This window comes from Ictidomys tridecemlineatus, chromosome 4 (assembly GCF_052094955.1).
Source record: "Ictidomys tridecemlineatus isolate mIctTri1 chromosome 4, mIctTri1.hap1, whole genome shotgun sequence".
NCBI classification, from domain to species: domain Eukaryota; kingdom Metazoa; phylum Chordata; class Mammalia; order Rodentia; family Sciuridae; genus Ictidomys; species Ictidomys tridecemlineatus.
The window spans coordinates 90,407,522-90,421,325 of record NC_135480.1 but is presented as its reverse complement, the minus strand read 5'-3'; the positions used below and the strand labels follow the sequence as shown (position 1 = coordinate 90,421,325).

General features: G+C 35.3%; 1 protein-coding gene across 3 annotated transcripts; it reads left to right on the top strand.

Moving 5' to 3' along the window:
- Positions 1–211: 211 nt before the first annotated feature.
- Positions 212–13,207, top strand: Msantd4 (Myb/SANT DNA binding domain containing 4 with coiled-coils). 3 transcript variants are annotated; one of them, XM_013360247.4, is made up of 3 exons: positions 212–354; positions 10,117–10,740; positions 11,002–13,207. In XM_013360247.4, exons 2-3 carry the CDS (start codon positions 10,279–10,281, stop codon positions 11,575–11,577), a joined length of 1,038 nt encoding a protein of 345 aa, XP_013215701.1. In that variant the 5' UTR covers positions 212–354; positions 10,117–10,278; the 3' UTR covers positions 11,578–13,207. The 3 variants fall into 3 exon arrangements, with proteins under 3 accessions (XP_013215701.1, XP_021584633.1, XP_021584632.1); XM_021728958.3 differs by lacking the exon at positions 212–354 and adding an exon at positions 365–809; XM_021728957.3 differs by lacking the exon at positions 212–354 and adding an exon at positions 1,041–1,186.
- Positions 13,208–13,804: the final 597 nt, after the last annotated feature.

Genomic DNA, 13,804 nt, shown 5'->3' with positions numbered 1-13,804 from the left:
GAACAGCGCGGCAAGCTGATCGCTAGGGACCAATCCTTTCCTAGAGGCCACTTGACTGACAGAGACAAGCACCAAAGACTGAGCGCAGAACGGGAGGCGACTCACAAAGGGGCGGATGCCAGGGCACTAACCCGGAACCGGTTTGGGATTCGATTCCCATTGTGAGGCTTGGCCTGAGGCGGGCTCTCGCCCAGAATGGTAGTGCCCTTCGAACCAATGGATGAGCCACATCTAATGAGCGGCATGTACTCCAGCCAATGGAGGGAGTGAGAAGTTGGTGGGCGGGGAATTAATGAAGCGTCCCTTTTTACCACCCTTAGAGGCGATCTTGTGGAGGTGCTGCCAGGGTCGCAGGTGAGAAGTACGGTGCGGGAGGAGACAGCGAGGGTGACAGGCTCCACGGACCGTGGGTGTCCTCGCAAGGGGGGAGGGTCCCGGCGGGGTCAGCGGCAGGTTGCGTCTCGCCGCTACCAGCCTCTGACCCTGGCTTTGCAGCGTTAGCGGGACTACAGCATTTGAAAGAAGTACCTAGCGCGCTGTCCCTGATGGGAGAGGGTTAGAAGGGCCCAATCCCCTGAAACAAGGCTGCGGAAGTTTCTGAACACCCAAATCGGGACTCCCATTAAATATTCGGAGAAAGGAATCCTTTTCCAAGTTGCCCCGGTTCTCACCAGGTGCAGCCGCATCTTGTGGCTGAGTCAGGTGCGCGCCCCCTGTTCCTGGGTGGCCTCGCGGGAATCCTGTCCTCCTGGTTTCTTCGTAGGGGGTGTTTACTGAGCAGTCCCGCAGGAGGCGGCCACTTGGAGCAGGTGAATGATACTTTGGTGACTGGCGACTCTTTTCTAAACTCGTTTACCTACAAGTTTTAAAGAAGAACGTACTATTCGGCAGGGAGGTTAATTTCCTATAAGAACATTGGGGGGCAGGAATCATACTTTAAAGAGGATTGGGGTGGACATTGAGGGAAGTTTTGTAGGTGTATGATACTTTTCTTCTCCAATTGCTTAATGAATTTACCCTTTCATTTTTTTTTAACGCAGATTTTACTGCCTGATTTTTCTCAGACCTCTTAATTATGTCTTATCATGCAATATAGTAACGGAACTTCATTCTCAATTGTTAGTCCTTGTTAAAAATTGCCTGTTATAATATTGTTTTGGTGGTGCGTCATCTGCATGAGGATTACGTAAGTGAACTGCATATTATTCCTATTTCCTGACAGTAAAGAATGATTGTGAGATGAGATTTCAGGAAAATGACTGTTCTCTGTGATTGTACATTACAGGTCTATAAGTTTTAAAGATTGCAACTATTGAGTTCCCTCCTCTGAAGATGGGGATGGCAATCAATTAAAAATGGGATGGCATTTTATGGGATGTTATATTCGGTGTCTAACACATAGTAGGAACTTAATAAATATATACATTTTTTGATGGCAGAAAACCCAAGCTTCCAAAATATAAAGAAGACAGAAAGATATGCATTCCTGAAAACATAGCCTTTATGTGTGTTAGCAAATTTTAACAACACAATATGCACTGAGGCTGGCACCTTTTTTTTTTTTTAACTTCGAAAATGTCAAGCTTTCATGCAAAGGTTTTTTTCACACAATAAGCCAAGACTGTCAGGAAGTCAAGATGTGTTCCAATATTGGTTTTGATGAAATAGTTCATTAGCTCAGCATAGATCACTCATGGCTTTGCAGCGTTAGCGGGACTACAACATTTGAAAGAAGTACTTAGTGCAGCTGTCCTTGAAGGGGCACCACATTAGAAGCTAGAAGTATGGAGATAGAAATTCTTGGGGAAAATATGAAAATGGCAACAACTGTTGTCAAATTTTGACAATGACTGTTGTCAAAAAATATATTGACTTGGTGGTAAAAGCACTGCTATTTCTGCTGTTCGAATAAATTTACACCAAATTGATGAAATGATCTCAGATTCTAAGAGCAATAAAACCTGATGGTGGTTATCTGCATAAATTAGGATTCTCTTGACAATTTCAGTCATTGTTTATCATATATTTGTTCTTATAGTTTGTATAGTATTATAGTAACAGTGCCTCCATATAAAAGGTAACCCTGAATTTCAAAAAAATGTGAACTTTCATAGTTATATTTGTCTTGTTCAGTACATTTTCTGATTAAAGTTCAGGGTGTTATTAAACCAACATTAAAGATTAGCTGATATTTGGCCCCGACCTAGTTTCTTAGCTTTAATTCCTTCTCAAAACCCTTTTTGATCCCATCGAAGATTTCTCCTTCTGGATATTCAGGGTATTTTGTTAGTACTTCTTTATTGTACTCTTCAGATATTAACATTAATCTTCAGTAAAGAAATAGTTGCTTACTATGTCCAGTTACTGTACTAAGAGGTAATGATAGTACATATTTCTTGTGGGCTTACTATATCTTTGAACTTCTTAATTGCATTTTCTCTTTTAAATCTTAAAACATCATGAGTCTTATTATTATTTTCATTTATAGATGAGGAAACAAGTACAAAAGGTTACTTTGCTTGTCACAGAGCTATTAAGTGGTGGAATTGGCATATAAGCCTATGTAGTCTGTATTCATGACCTTCACTTTGCAGATTCATTATAATTTTTTATGTGCATTTCATTATGCATCTATATTTTACTAATTTCACTAGATTGTAAATTATTTGACAACAGGAGTAATATATTTAGCTTTGATTTTCTGTTGCTTTTAATGTAAAATAAGTGACTGTAGTATAGTCTGATAGTAGAAGTATGTGGCAAGAACATTGGACTTATGTGAATGAGAACAGAAAAGTGCCCTAGAACAGGAGACTTTAAATTGAGTTCTAAAGGATGAGTAGACATTTGCTAGACAAAAGGGCAGACACCATGGGAGTTGGGGAGATGGGCTAGAGAACACAACTGTGATAGTCCTCAAATAAATAGGGATCATGACATAGCTGTGGTGTCCAGTGTAGTAGTCAGTATCCACACGTTGCTGTTGAGTACTTGAAATATGGCTAGATTTAAAATGTGAAGTTTAAAATACTGACTGGCATTTGAAAAGTATGTAAAATACCTCAGTAATTTCTTAAATTGATTATATGTTGAAAGGATAACATTTAGGATATATTGTGTTAAATAAAATATAATTCATTTTTACATGTTTCTCTTTACTTTTTTAATGTGGTTACTAGAGGATTTAAATTTATATTTAGCTCTTATAATTTCTGTTGGACAACACAGTTCTAGAATTTAGAGGAATGTTATAACTGCCACTGATTTCATGTGCCCTGTGCCTACACGTTTGTTGGAGAAAGTGGGTTGGGGTTGGTATTAGGGTGATGGTTAAAATTGGAAAAGGTAAATATGATGGTATGTTGGAAAGACTCCATAATGAGTTTATAACAGGAAGAGAGGAGGAGCAAGGTAAGCAAACTTATCTCTTAAGTGCAAACTTATCTCTTTGAAAGGCTTTTAGGGATTCTACATATTTGATAAATAAAGCAGTATTTCTTAATTATTCAGTCTGATAATGGATATTTCAGATTTATATTCTTAAGTTAGTCATAATATTTTCTAATAAAGATATGGGTGTCTAAAGACATTCTGCTTATAAGAATGCTTTATTCTCAGAAGAGTAGTCTGTTTCTTAAGTCTAAATTGACTTACCTGTATTGGTTGATGTGTTTCCAATAAATAGAGGTGTGAGTTGGTTCTTATGATTCAGAGACATTCTTCTGGCTTCTGACATAACATTATGTCAGGCATTCCCCCCACCCCTCAAATAAACTGACTTTTTCTACCTTGTAAGTCTTTTGTGGTAGGTGAATTTTTCCTCAATGATCTCTGAAAAGAAATTTCTTAGCAATAATAGCATTTGTACTCCTTGCTTTTCTGTATATATTTGAACAAGTAGGTTTTTAACACTGATTGTCTAAGCAGGATTGTTCTCAGTTTTGTCTGCCAATGAATATTACCTAGAGATCACTTTAAATTCTTAATGCCTGCCTCTATTGCAAAAAAATTGTTTTATATGGTCAGAGATGGGGATTGGTCATAGATACTTTGAAAAACTCCTTAGGTGATTGATTGATTGATTGTGTGTGTGTGTGTGTGTGTGTGTGCGCATGTGTGCGTGTGTGCATGGGCATGTGCCCATTTGCTACTAGGTAAATGGATGTGGCTAGTACAAAGTAAGATGTACCTGTAACTATAAAATTCATACTGGATTTTAAAAACAGTGAGAAAACAAGAATGGAAATGGAAATAGTACTCAGTAATTTTGTATTGATTACGTAATACAATGATAATATATTGAATATATGGTGTTAAATAAAATTTGTTAAAATCAATTGTACCTCTTTGTTTTATTTTTACTGTAGATACTAGGAAATTTTAAATTATATGCATGGTTCACATATTTTATTGGTTACTATAAAGAGGAGGAGCAAGGTAAGCAAACTTAGCTCTTAACTTAGTTATTTAAATTGTAGTCCTGGGACCAACAGTATCACATGCTATTATAAACATATATGATTTTTCTGGAAAGAATCTTAAGAAATTATTAGTTACATTGCTGGTAGGGAGACTTTAACTTTATTTTGTACCATTACTTAGATTTTTTTTAAACATATATGCATATTTTTACTTTTTATATCAATAAATTTGTAAGATATATGTTTGTGAGACTTAAAATATCTAATTTTCTATAATAAAAATCCGTCATAAGTAGATTTTTAACATAATTTTAATCTCCTCATAGTAAAATATGCCATGGGCTAACAAACAGTCACATGGTGAAAGCAGTGATGACTTATACACATGATCCTTAGAGCCAGTAATGGTGATGAACAGAGTTGGTGAGCTTGCTGTCTAGCACAGCATGTTCTGTGTCTAGCACAGCATGTTTTGCCTCTGTGAATATGTGCACAAATGAACATGTATATATACATTTCCTTTCCCATTTTTGTTGACTTGTATTAACTATAGTATCCATACAGGGATGATGATATGCTAACGCTGTGTCTATAATAATATGACATGGTGCATATATTTCATCATGCAACATAGTATTTGGTTTATTCATGCAGTACCCTATTGATGAATGTTTGTACTTTTACCATGCTTTTACCTTAAAAATGTAATAGTTCAAGAAACTATTTAAATGCTCTGAAATAGTCTGTATCTTTTAGAAACAAAAATTCATTCTTCTTACCACATTTTAGATAATTTAATATGGAATTGGATGTCACTTTAGCTCTCTGTTCTATTTTTAGGATATCTAACCTCTGATCCTGTTTTTCAAAATGTCTTTTATAACCTGCTTATACTCAGTAGATACCCCTAAGAAGCAAGGTAGTCTGTTTGCTGAAAAAAAAAAAAATTCAGAATTTTTTAGCCTATTAACTGTTAAATTCTTTGGCATGGTTATGAGGTGAGTAGTTTAGTACCTAATCTCTTCACTAACTGATTCTTGCCTATATTGACTTAGATTGCCTTCTTCCCTTAATATTAAGCTTTTTGTACCCATGGAAATTTCAGTTTTTCTTTCTTACCTTCCTTCATTTATTTTCTGTTTCTTTTTCTTTTCCCATCTGCTGAGCACATTCTTTTAATTTTGTATTTTTTACATCCTCCTAATTGTTAGGCATACTACCAGGTATTGAAGTTATTGTCTTTGGAGCAGGTAGACTACCCTCTTCCAGGTCCTCAGTGGTGGGACAAATGATGAAAAAAGGAAAAAGCCAAGTTTGACTTCAGTAATTCCTTTGAGTTATCTTTCAACTTAGTGTACCAAGAAGCAGCAAACTGAGGCTGGGTTAGTGATGTATGTCAGTTTGCTTTCATTTCTTTTATTGTGCACTATAAACATGGTACCTCATGAGCATATTCAGTCTCCTCTAGAGGAAAGCTGAATACTTACCCATCCTATTGGATAGCTGAAATTGAAAAAGGAATGTTAGGCTTGTTAGGCCTGAGTGCTAGTTAAATATGATTCTCTAAAACTATTTTCTAAAATGTTCACTAAATTTGCTTGGGATCTAATGTTAAAACATAGCATTTCCATTTCTTTCATCTTATTAGTGAATATTATTTGATATGTGCAAATAGTGTTCTAAAACTGATGTTTTGGCTGATTTTTAGCTCTCAGCATGATATCTGTGAAAATAGAGTTGAGATGTACACATTTAGCATTTGTGAGCTTTCATGAGTAGGCTCCATAATATCACATATATATCTTATAAAGCATAGTAATAAAGAACCATAGACTTCCCATTCAGCTTACTTGGAACAATACCAATATTGTGACCTCTGTTTCATTTTGTCTTTGATGAAATAAAATTTAAAAGCTTTTAATAGTGCTTAATATATGACAGTAACTGTTCTCCATATTTTACTAAATCTTTTTTTTTGCTTGTATTGTCTCTGAAACAACATTATCATCATTATTTTCCAAATAAAATTGCATACAAAGAGCTTAAAGGCCCCCCACCTATGAAGTGGTAGATCTAAATCTAATCCCTGGATTCTGACTCCAGAATTTGTGTTTATAACAACTATATATACTGTCTTTGTTAATGATGTTTTAATTTATTAGTATATTTTCTTATATTCTTTTGACAAAAGGCTTAGATTTGACTGAAAGGCTAGCATATATGTAGAATAATATTAAGCATGCTGTCACTGATTATATTCCAATTTAATGGATTTCAATTTATCAGTAAATGTCTTTGAGAAATTCTATTTCAGACATAGTTTGCTTGTAGTCCTGTTTTTGTTTTTATATACTTTGCTCTTTTTTGTATGTGTTTGTGGAATTGACAGTTGATTTTTTTGAGAGTACATTTTCTGCTGTTTAGAATTTTTCATTCTCTCTGACCTATTTCAACAGCAAGTGGCCATTCAGAAAATGGTTATTTCACATGAGTGAGTAGAAACAAAAAGATAGGGTGTTTGGCATATATTTGGTGATTTTTCTAGATACACACAAAGCCTGTGGATCAAAGATTACCGGAAACTAGAAAAGATAAAATATGAATAAAAGTTTGATGAAATGGAAATAAATGCTGTCTTGGTAAAGTTTAAGAATGAGGAGTTAGCAACCACTTTTGACTGTAAAAGAGTATTCAAACAGTAAAAGAAAAGATTTTTGTGTATTTTAAAAATTTAACCTTATTTGTTTATTTTTGCTTTAGTAGAAGGTACTATTTCCATCATGAATTAGTAGAGAAATATTTTTCACATCAGTAAAAATTTAAAACTGGTAGTCATGAAAGTGTTTGAGAAAAACCAGGTAAAAAGGTAAACTGAGATATAATAAAATTTTTAAAAGTTTATTTGAGGAAACAGTGATTTATAAATTGGGCAGCTCCAAACTAGGAGTGTTTCAGTGATTCTGCAGAGGAAGTGCCAGGAGAAGGCTTTTATAGAATGAACATGGAAGTAAAGCAATGAAAATATTTGATTCATTACATTTATATGGTTGCCTCCATCATTCTATAACTGTAAGTTGGCTGCTTCTGATTGGTTGGCCTTAGTTGTTTTTTTTTTTTTTTTTTAATGTGGCATTTACAAGAAGTAGCCCAAGTATTTCACTTATATTTGCAAATCAAAGGAAGGTCACTTAGGAGATCTAACTGATTACTTTGTTCAGGGATTCTTCAGGCCTTCTCTCCATTTTTATTTACTTTAATACATGACAGGGAAAACATAACTGGTTGAAGTTTGGAGTTTTTCTGCTTATATATGGAATTTATATGGACATTCCACATAGATAGGAATCTGTTCCTTTTGAAAATCTGCTAAGTGGTATCTCAAAATTCATCAGCAACACATTTCTGATTTAGCTGTCACAAGCTGATAATTAAGTTGAAGTAGATGTGACACAGAGAACTCGGATATAAATCCTGTCATTTAAGTAGCTGTGTGCAAATTAATCTTTCAATTTTGTTTTAAAAATAGAAATAACTGGTATCTTTAATACAGTGCTGTGGTGGAGACTAAATGACAGGATTTGGAACTTTATGAGTATTTGGTATTTTTTCTTCATAATGTCAGGAAAAGTTTATAGTCAGGCAGTGAGAGAGTTGGAAAGGTCTTTAGCAATCTCATTCTATCCTCTCATTATGTAGGCTGTATTCTATGGCAGTATTCATTGAGTGAATTTGAAGTCAGAAATATAATTTTATAAGTATTGCTTGTTCTTTCAGTCATTGTTTTCTTTTACGTACTTTTAAAAATCAAATAAGAGATTTTCTAACCTTTATTCCTCTCTTTTTTTTTTCAGTTAAACCAGTATTTATAAAGCAGTATGTGATACATTATACAAGGCACTTGAACCTTTTTAGTAGATGGTTTCATTTTCTGCCTCTAGGAAAAAAAAGTGAATTCCTGACTCAAGTCTGAATATCTGTCCCAACCTTCTTAATGTACCTTCCCACAATGCAAAGTCTGGATAGCAGAAAAACATTTCCTAGGTCCATTACAATGAGGATTTTGATATACTTTATATTCATTCCACCAACCAATTACTCTTATATCAGACTTGGAATCAAGGTAGGCAAGAGAGCCAGATGTGTGAAACATCCATTTTACTAATTGATGTATAGGTCTTGTTCAGAGATTCTCAAACTTCAGCATGTATTGCAGTCTTCTAGAGGGCTTATTGAAACACATTTGCTGGGTCCTACCCCTAGCGTTCCACATTCAGTTAGTCTAATGTGGGGCTAGAAAAGTTGACCTTTTTCAGAAGTTTCAGATACTCTCTTGGATGATACTATAGCATAAACATCATCTGGAAATTGGAGAAACATTCTGTTTTAGATCTTAAGTGCTTGAATGAGGATTCTTTTTCCTTCAGAATTTATATTGAAATTTTGCCACATGACTATTTTAAAAATTATTTCACAGAGACTGAAAGTATACCTAGTTACTTGCTAAATCACAATGTTTAAACTCTACAATAAAAAGTGGCCAGAATGTTATAAAGTATTGCTGAGAAATTCTCTGAAGAAAATCAAATAATTAAAAGCATTAATTAGAAATAAATATACCATTCAACCGGGTTTTATTTCATGTTAGATGTTGGGGGTGGGTTGAGGGAATGGGGAGGTCATAGTATGCATTGAGGGACAGAATTAGAGTGGTAAACTAAGAATTATACCCTAGATCCCCAAAGATTTAGAAATTTAAATTTTTGTTTTTTCTTTTAATCAACAATGTTCTTTTCTGATTAATAGGTGGGATGGCTGAGGAAAAATCTTTACCATTTTTACATTACCCCTTTAATTTGTTGTATCCTTATGTTTTTATTAAGGAAATTTTATTCTCAGTTTACAGATTCTAAAAGTGAGTTTTAATTTTTGAAGTGGTAAGATGTGGATAATTCTTATTTTTTTGAACAGACATTGTCTCAAACCAGTTTCTGAGTTTTATTCTTTTTACAGCTTAGACTTTCAGTTTTCCTATTTTCAGTATTCCAAATGGCCCTTTTAACAGATCACCTTATTAATTCAGTGTATATTTGTGTTGTGCTTGCCACATGCCAGAAACTAAGGCCTGAGAAAGTGATGGTGAGCAGAAATATCCTTGTCCTCAAACTTATGAAGTGGGAAAGAGAGTCTCTGAGCCATATTTTAGCAAAAGTACAAAAGTTAAACAAAAGTAGAATAGACTTTATGCTGTTTGACTTACCAAGAAAAGCTTCAATGAAAACACGTTTAATTTTGGGGCTGAAGAATGAGGAATTGAGTAGGCCAAGAAGGAAGCAGTCCATTTTCTAGGCAGAGGGAACAGTGTGTTGACAAAGGCTTTGAAGCAGGGAAAAAACTTGAAAGGAATAGATGACTGAGAGAAGTCCTGTGTAGTTGGAGATACAGGTTGATTTAAAGAGAGAAGGAGCTAGAACAGTGGGAAGTGGGTCAAAAGTGCAGCTGGTGAGCAACCATTGCAGCATTCCAGGTGAGAAGATGGCAGCTGGGATCATGGTAGTATTGGCAAAGATAGAGAAGTAGGCAATTTTAAGCCATAGAGTGCTGTAGGTTTTTGTTTCTTTTTAAATTAATGTGGCTTATTGGGGTTAACAGAAGTTGAAGTTTGATCGATTGATTTTACTTTTCTTTTTCCCTTTAGGAATTATTATCCAGCCTGCCTAGTAGACATACTAGATGAGTAGAAAATTGAGTGATTTAAACTAAGTTGCCAACAAGGGTTTGTCCTTGATTCATGTGCTTTGCAGCACTCTTCAAGTTCTTTTCACATCTTCTGTAAAGACTCCATTTAATTAGAAAAAAAATGAAGCAGTTAAAAAGAAAAAGGAAAAGCAATTTTAGTGTTCAAGAAACTCAGACCCTTTTGAAAGAAATTACCAAAAGGAAAGAAGTCATCTTTTCCAAGCAGCTCAATACAACAATAAACGTGATGAAGCGAATGGCTTGGGAGGAGATAGCACAGTGTGTGAATGCTGTAGGAGAAGGAGAACAGAGGACAGGGACAGAAGTGAAAAGAAGATACCTTGACTGGCGAGCACTTATGAAGAGAAAGAGGATGAAAGCGAATATTAAGCTGGTTGGATCGGGGTTTCCACTTCCCACATCTGATTTAGATGACTCTCTTACTGAAGAGATAGATGAAAAGATTGGATTCCGAAATGATCCAAATTTTGATTGGCAAAATGTGGCAGATTTCAGGGATGCAGGTGGATCCTTAACTGAGGTCAAAGTGGAAGAAGAAGAAAGGGACCCCCAAAGTCCTGAAGTAAGTATTAGCCTGTGACATTTTATGCCACTGTGTGTGTGTGTGTGTGTGTGTGTGTGTGTGTGTGTGTGTGTGTGTGTGTAAATATATAATTCTTGATTGTTTCAGTGATATCTGGCAATTCAATGTAAAGGGTTTTCACAATTCAAATTAAATGGTTTTATGTGTTTAAACAATACAGAAGTTCTTTTAAGAGCAATTTGAACAAATTGGCAACTGTGAAGTAGAAATAACATTGAAAATCATTCTCTTTTTTCTCAGTTTGAGATTGAGGAGGAGGAGGAAATGCTGTCATCTGTCATACCAGATTCCAGGAGGGAAAATGAACTTCCTGACTTCCCCCACATTGATGAGTTTTTCACCCTTAACTCAACACCATCCAGGTCTGCATATGATGAGCCCCACTTGCTTGTAAACATAGAGAAACAGAAACTAGAGTTGGAAAAGCGGCGACTAGATATTGAGGCGGAAAGGCTGCAGGTGGAAAAGGAACGCCTACAGATAGAGAAGGAGAGGTTGCGCCATTTAGACATGGAGCATGAGCGGCTGCAGCTAGAGAAGGAACGGCTGCAGATTGAGAGAGAGAAATTGAGGTTACAGATAGTCAATTCTGAGAAACCATCTCTGGAAAATGAACTTGGCCAAGGAGAAAAGTCCATGCTTCAGCCACAGGACATAGAAACAGAGAAGTTAAAACTTGAGCGAGAACGCTTGCAACTGGAAAAAGATAGGCTGCAGTTTTTGAAGTTTGAATCTGAGAAGCTACAGATTGAAAAGGAACGCCTACAAGTAGAGAAAGAGAGACTTAGAATTCAGAAGGAAGGACACTTGCAGTGATTTCTTTAGGTGGCCATTTAGTGACTGTTAATAGATTAGGTTTTTCTCATAGCAGGTAATATAAAGGTGATTTCTGGATTAGCTTTTTTTTTTTAATTACCTAATGCCAGTGTTTTCAGTAGGAAAAAGATAGATATGTGTGGGTGATTATATGCTTGAATAGTATATTATATAAAAATCTCTGTGCCCTAGTATAAACACAAAAGCAGAAATTATTGTGCTAGACTCTTCACATTAGTAATATTATGTAGAGTCTTGTATTATCTGTGCACTCAGAGTTTACAATTATGTCTGTTAAATTCTAACCCAGTGGTTCTAAACTAGGGCTGATTTTGGCCCCCAAAAGACATTTGACAATGTCTGGAGACATTTTTGTCAAAACCGGTATCGGATGGCAAGTTGCTACACCGGCTAATATGTAAAGCCCAGGGATCCTGCTGAACATCTATAATGCATAAGATGCACAGTTAAGAATTTGTAAACCCAAAATGTCATTCATGCCAGGTTTAAAAAACCATATCCTAGCCCAACTAAGCCCCTTAGTAATGTTTTAGAATATTAAAAACCTCAAATTATGTAGGTAGATACTTAAATTGCCAAAAACTTTGAACTATGAAACATGACTGTAGTATATTGAATATAGGAAGTGATGAAGATTATAGGTATTTTATCTCCATGTTTTCATCTATAATAGTCTGATATTCAGAAAACGACAGGGAACTCAGAGATTGTCTAAAATTGGCCACTTTGAAACAAAGTTCATTCGTCTATTGATGCTTTAGAAGCAACATACAACTTGAAAACTTTGGTTCCCTTTCCTCTTTGAATCTGTTGTCTCAGTTTGAATATAAAAATTGTCATTTTAATCATGTACTGAAATGTTATGTAAGAGAATGATAGAAGCTAGTAATAATGTTACCAGTGTAAAAGTGGTACCAAACAATCTGTGAGCTTGGACCCAGAACATGGTTGCTTGACTTAAAATAAAGACTGGGAGTAGGAAGTGGGAAGAATTTCATGTGTATCAAATAATGATGATGATGTTAAAATAATGAAATAATGATAATAGCTGAGTGTTATTGGTGGGGAAAGCACTAACACAAAATTTGACCTAACCTGTACAACGTTCGTGAGTATAGTGCTGTTATTCCTGAATCTGAGGCTCATAGAAGTCACAGTGAGTAAATGACTGTTTTTTGTTTCTTTCCATTGTAGTATGTTTTGTCTTTGCCCCTCTGCGAGAAGCAAAGTTTGTACCCTCAGTCTCTTTGCTGCTCTGAGGCCAAGAGCTTACTTAACCTGGTAATTTGCCTTCAGTTTCCTGAAGGTGCTTTTTCCACAGTCAGGATGAGGCTGATACACACTGAAGTTGAAAATGGCTGCACAAGTTCACTTTGTGTTTTCTGATTTCCAGGGCTGATATGTAGCTTTAATACATACTCTTCTATTGGCATACTACCTTGATTCTGTGTTTGTTTCTTATTAAGAACAGCTTGAAATCATGTTGACATTGAGTATGGGTATGCAAGAGAAAAATATACTTCTGCTTACTTACCCTGATTTGAAATAGTGTTATTTTTCTATAACTATAATAAATGCTTCTACCGTAGAAATAAATTTGCCTATTCTATTTGTCTGAAAGCTTATCATTTCAAGTGATGCTCAGTGCTCATGGGTAGTGGTTAACAAGCTTGGGAGAGATCCCTATCGTGGTGAATGGGGGCAAGAGCCTAACATTCATGCTAGGCTTGGAGCTATGTGTCACATAATTATCTCTTTGCCCCTCAAAACAACCCTTAAGCTAAGTCATATTATCTTCATTTTTATAAGAAAAGAAGTAAACTTCCTAGATTCAATTAACTAAATACCTAAAAAATTATATGCCAATACTGACCCAAAATTTTAGCATAAGATCTCCTAGGAGAAATAGTGAATATATAGGTGAAATCATACTGTAGCTTTGCCATTTGCTATTGTCAATGTTATTTAACTTGCCCTTCCACTTGATTTGTTTGCTTTGTAAAATGAGTATAATGCTACCTTATCTGCTAGAGCTCCATAGTTTGTTTTATTTAAAGAAAATGGTGTGTGCAAGTATATAAACCATAAAATGGTGACTAAGTGTGAGATTATGTTAGTATTGGATTTGAGATCAGAAGATTTTCATTTCCTAGGGAGAATATGAATATAGGCAATTACTAATTTTGGATGGAACATCCTAAAGTTT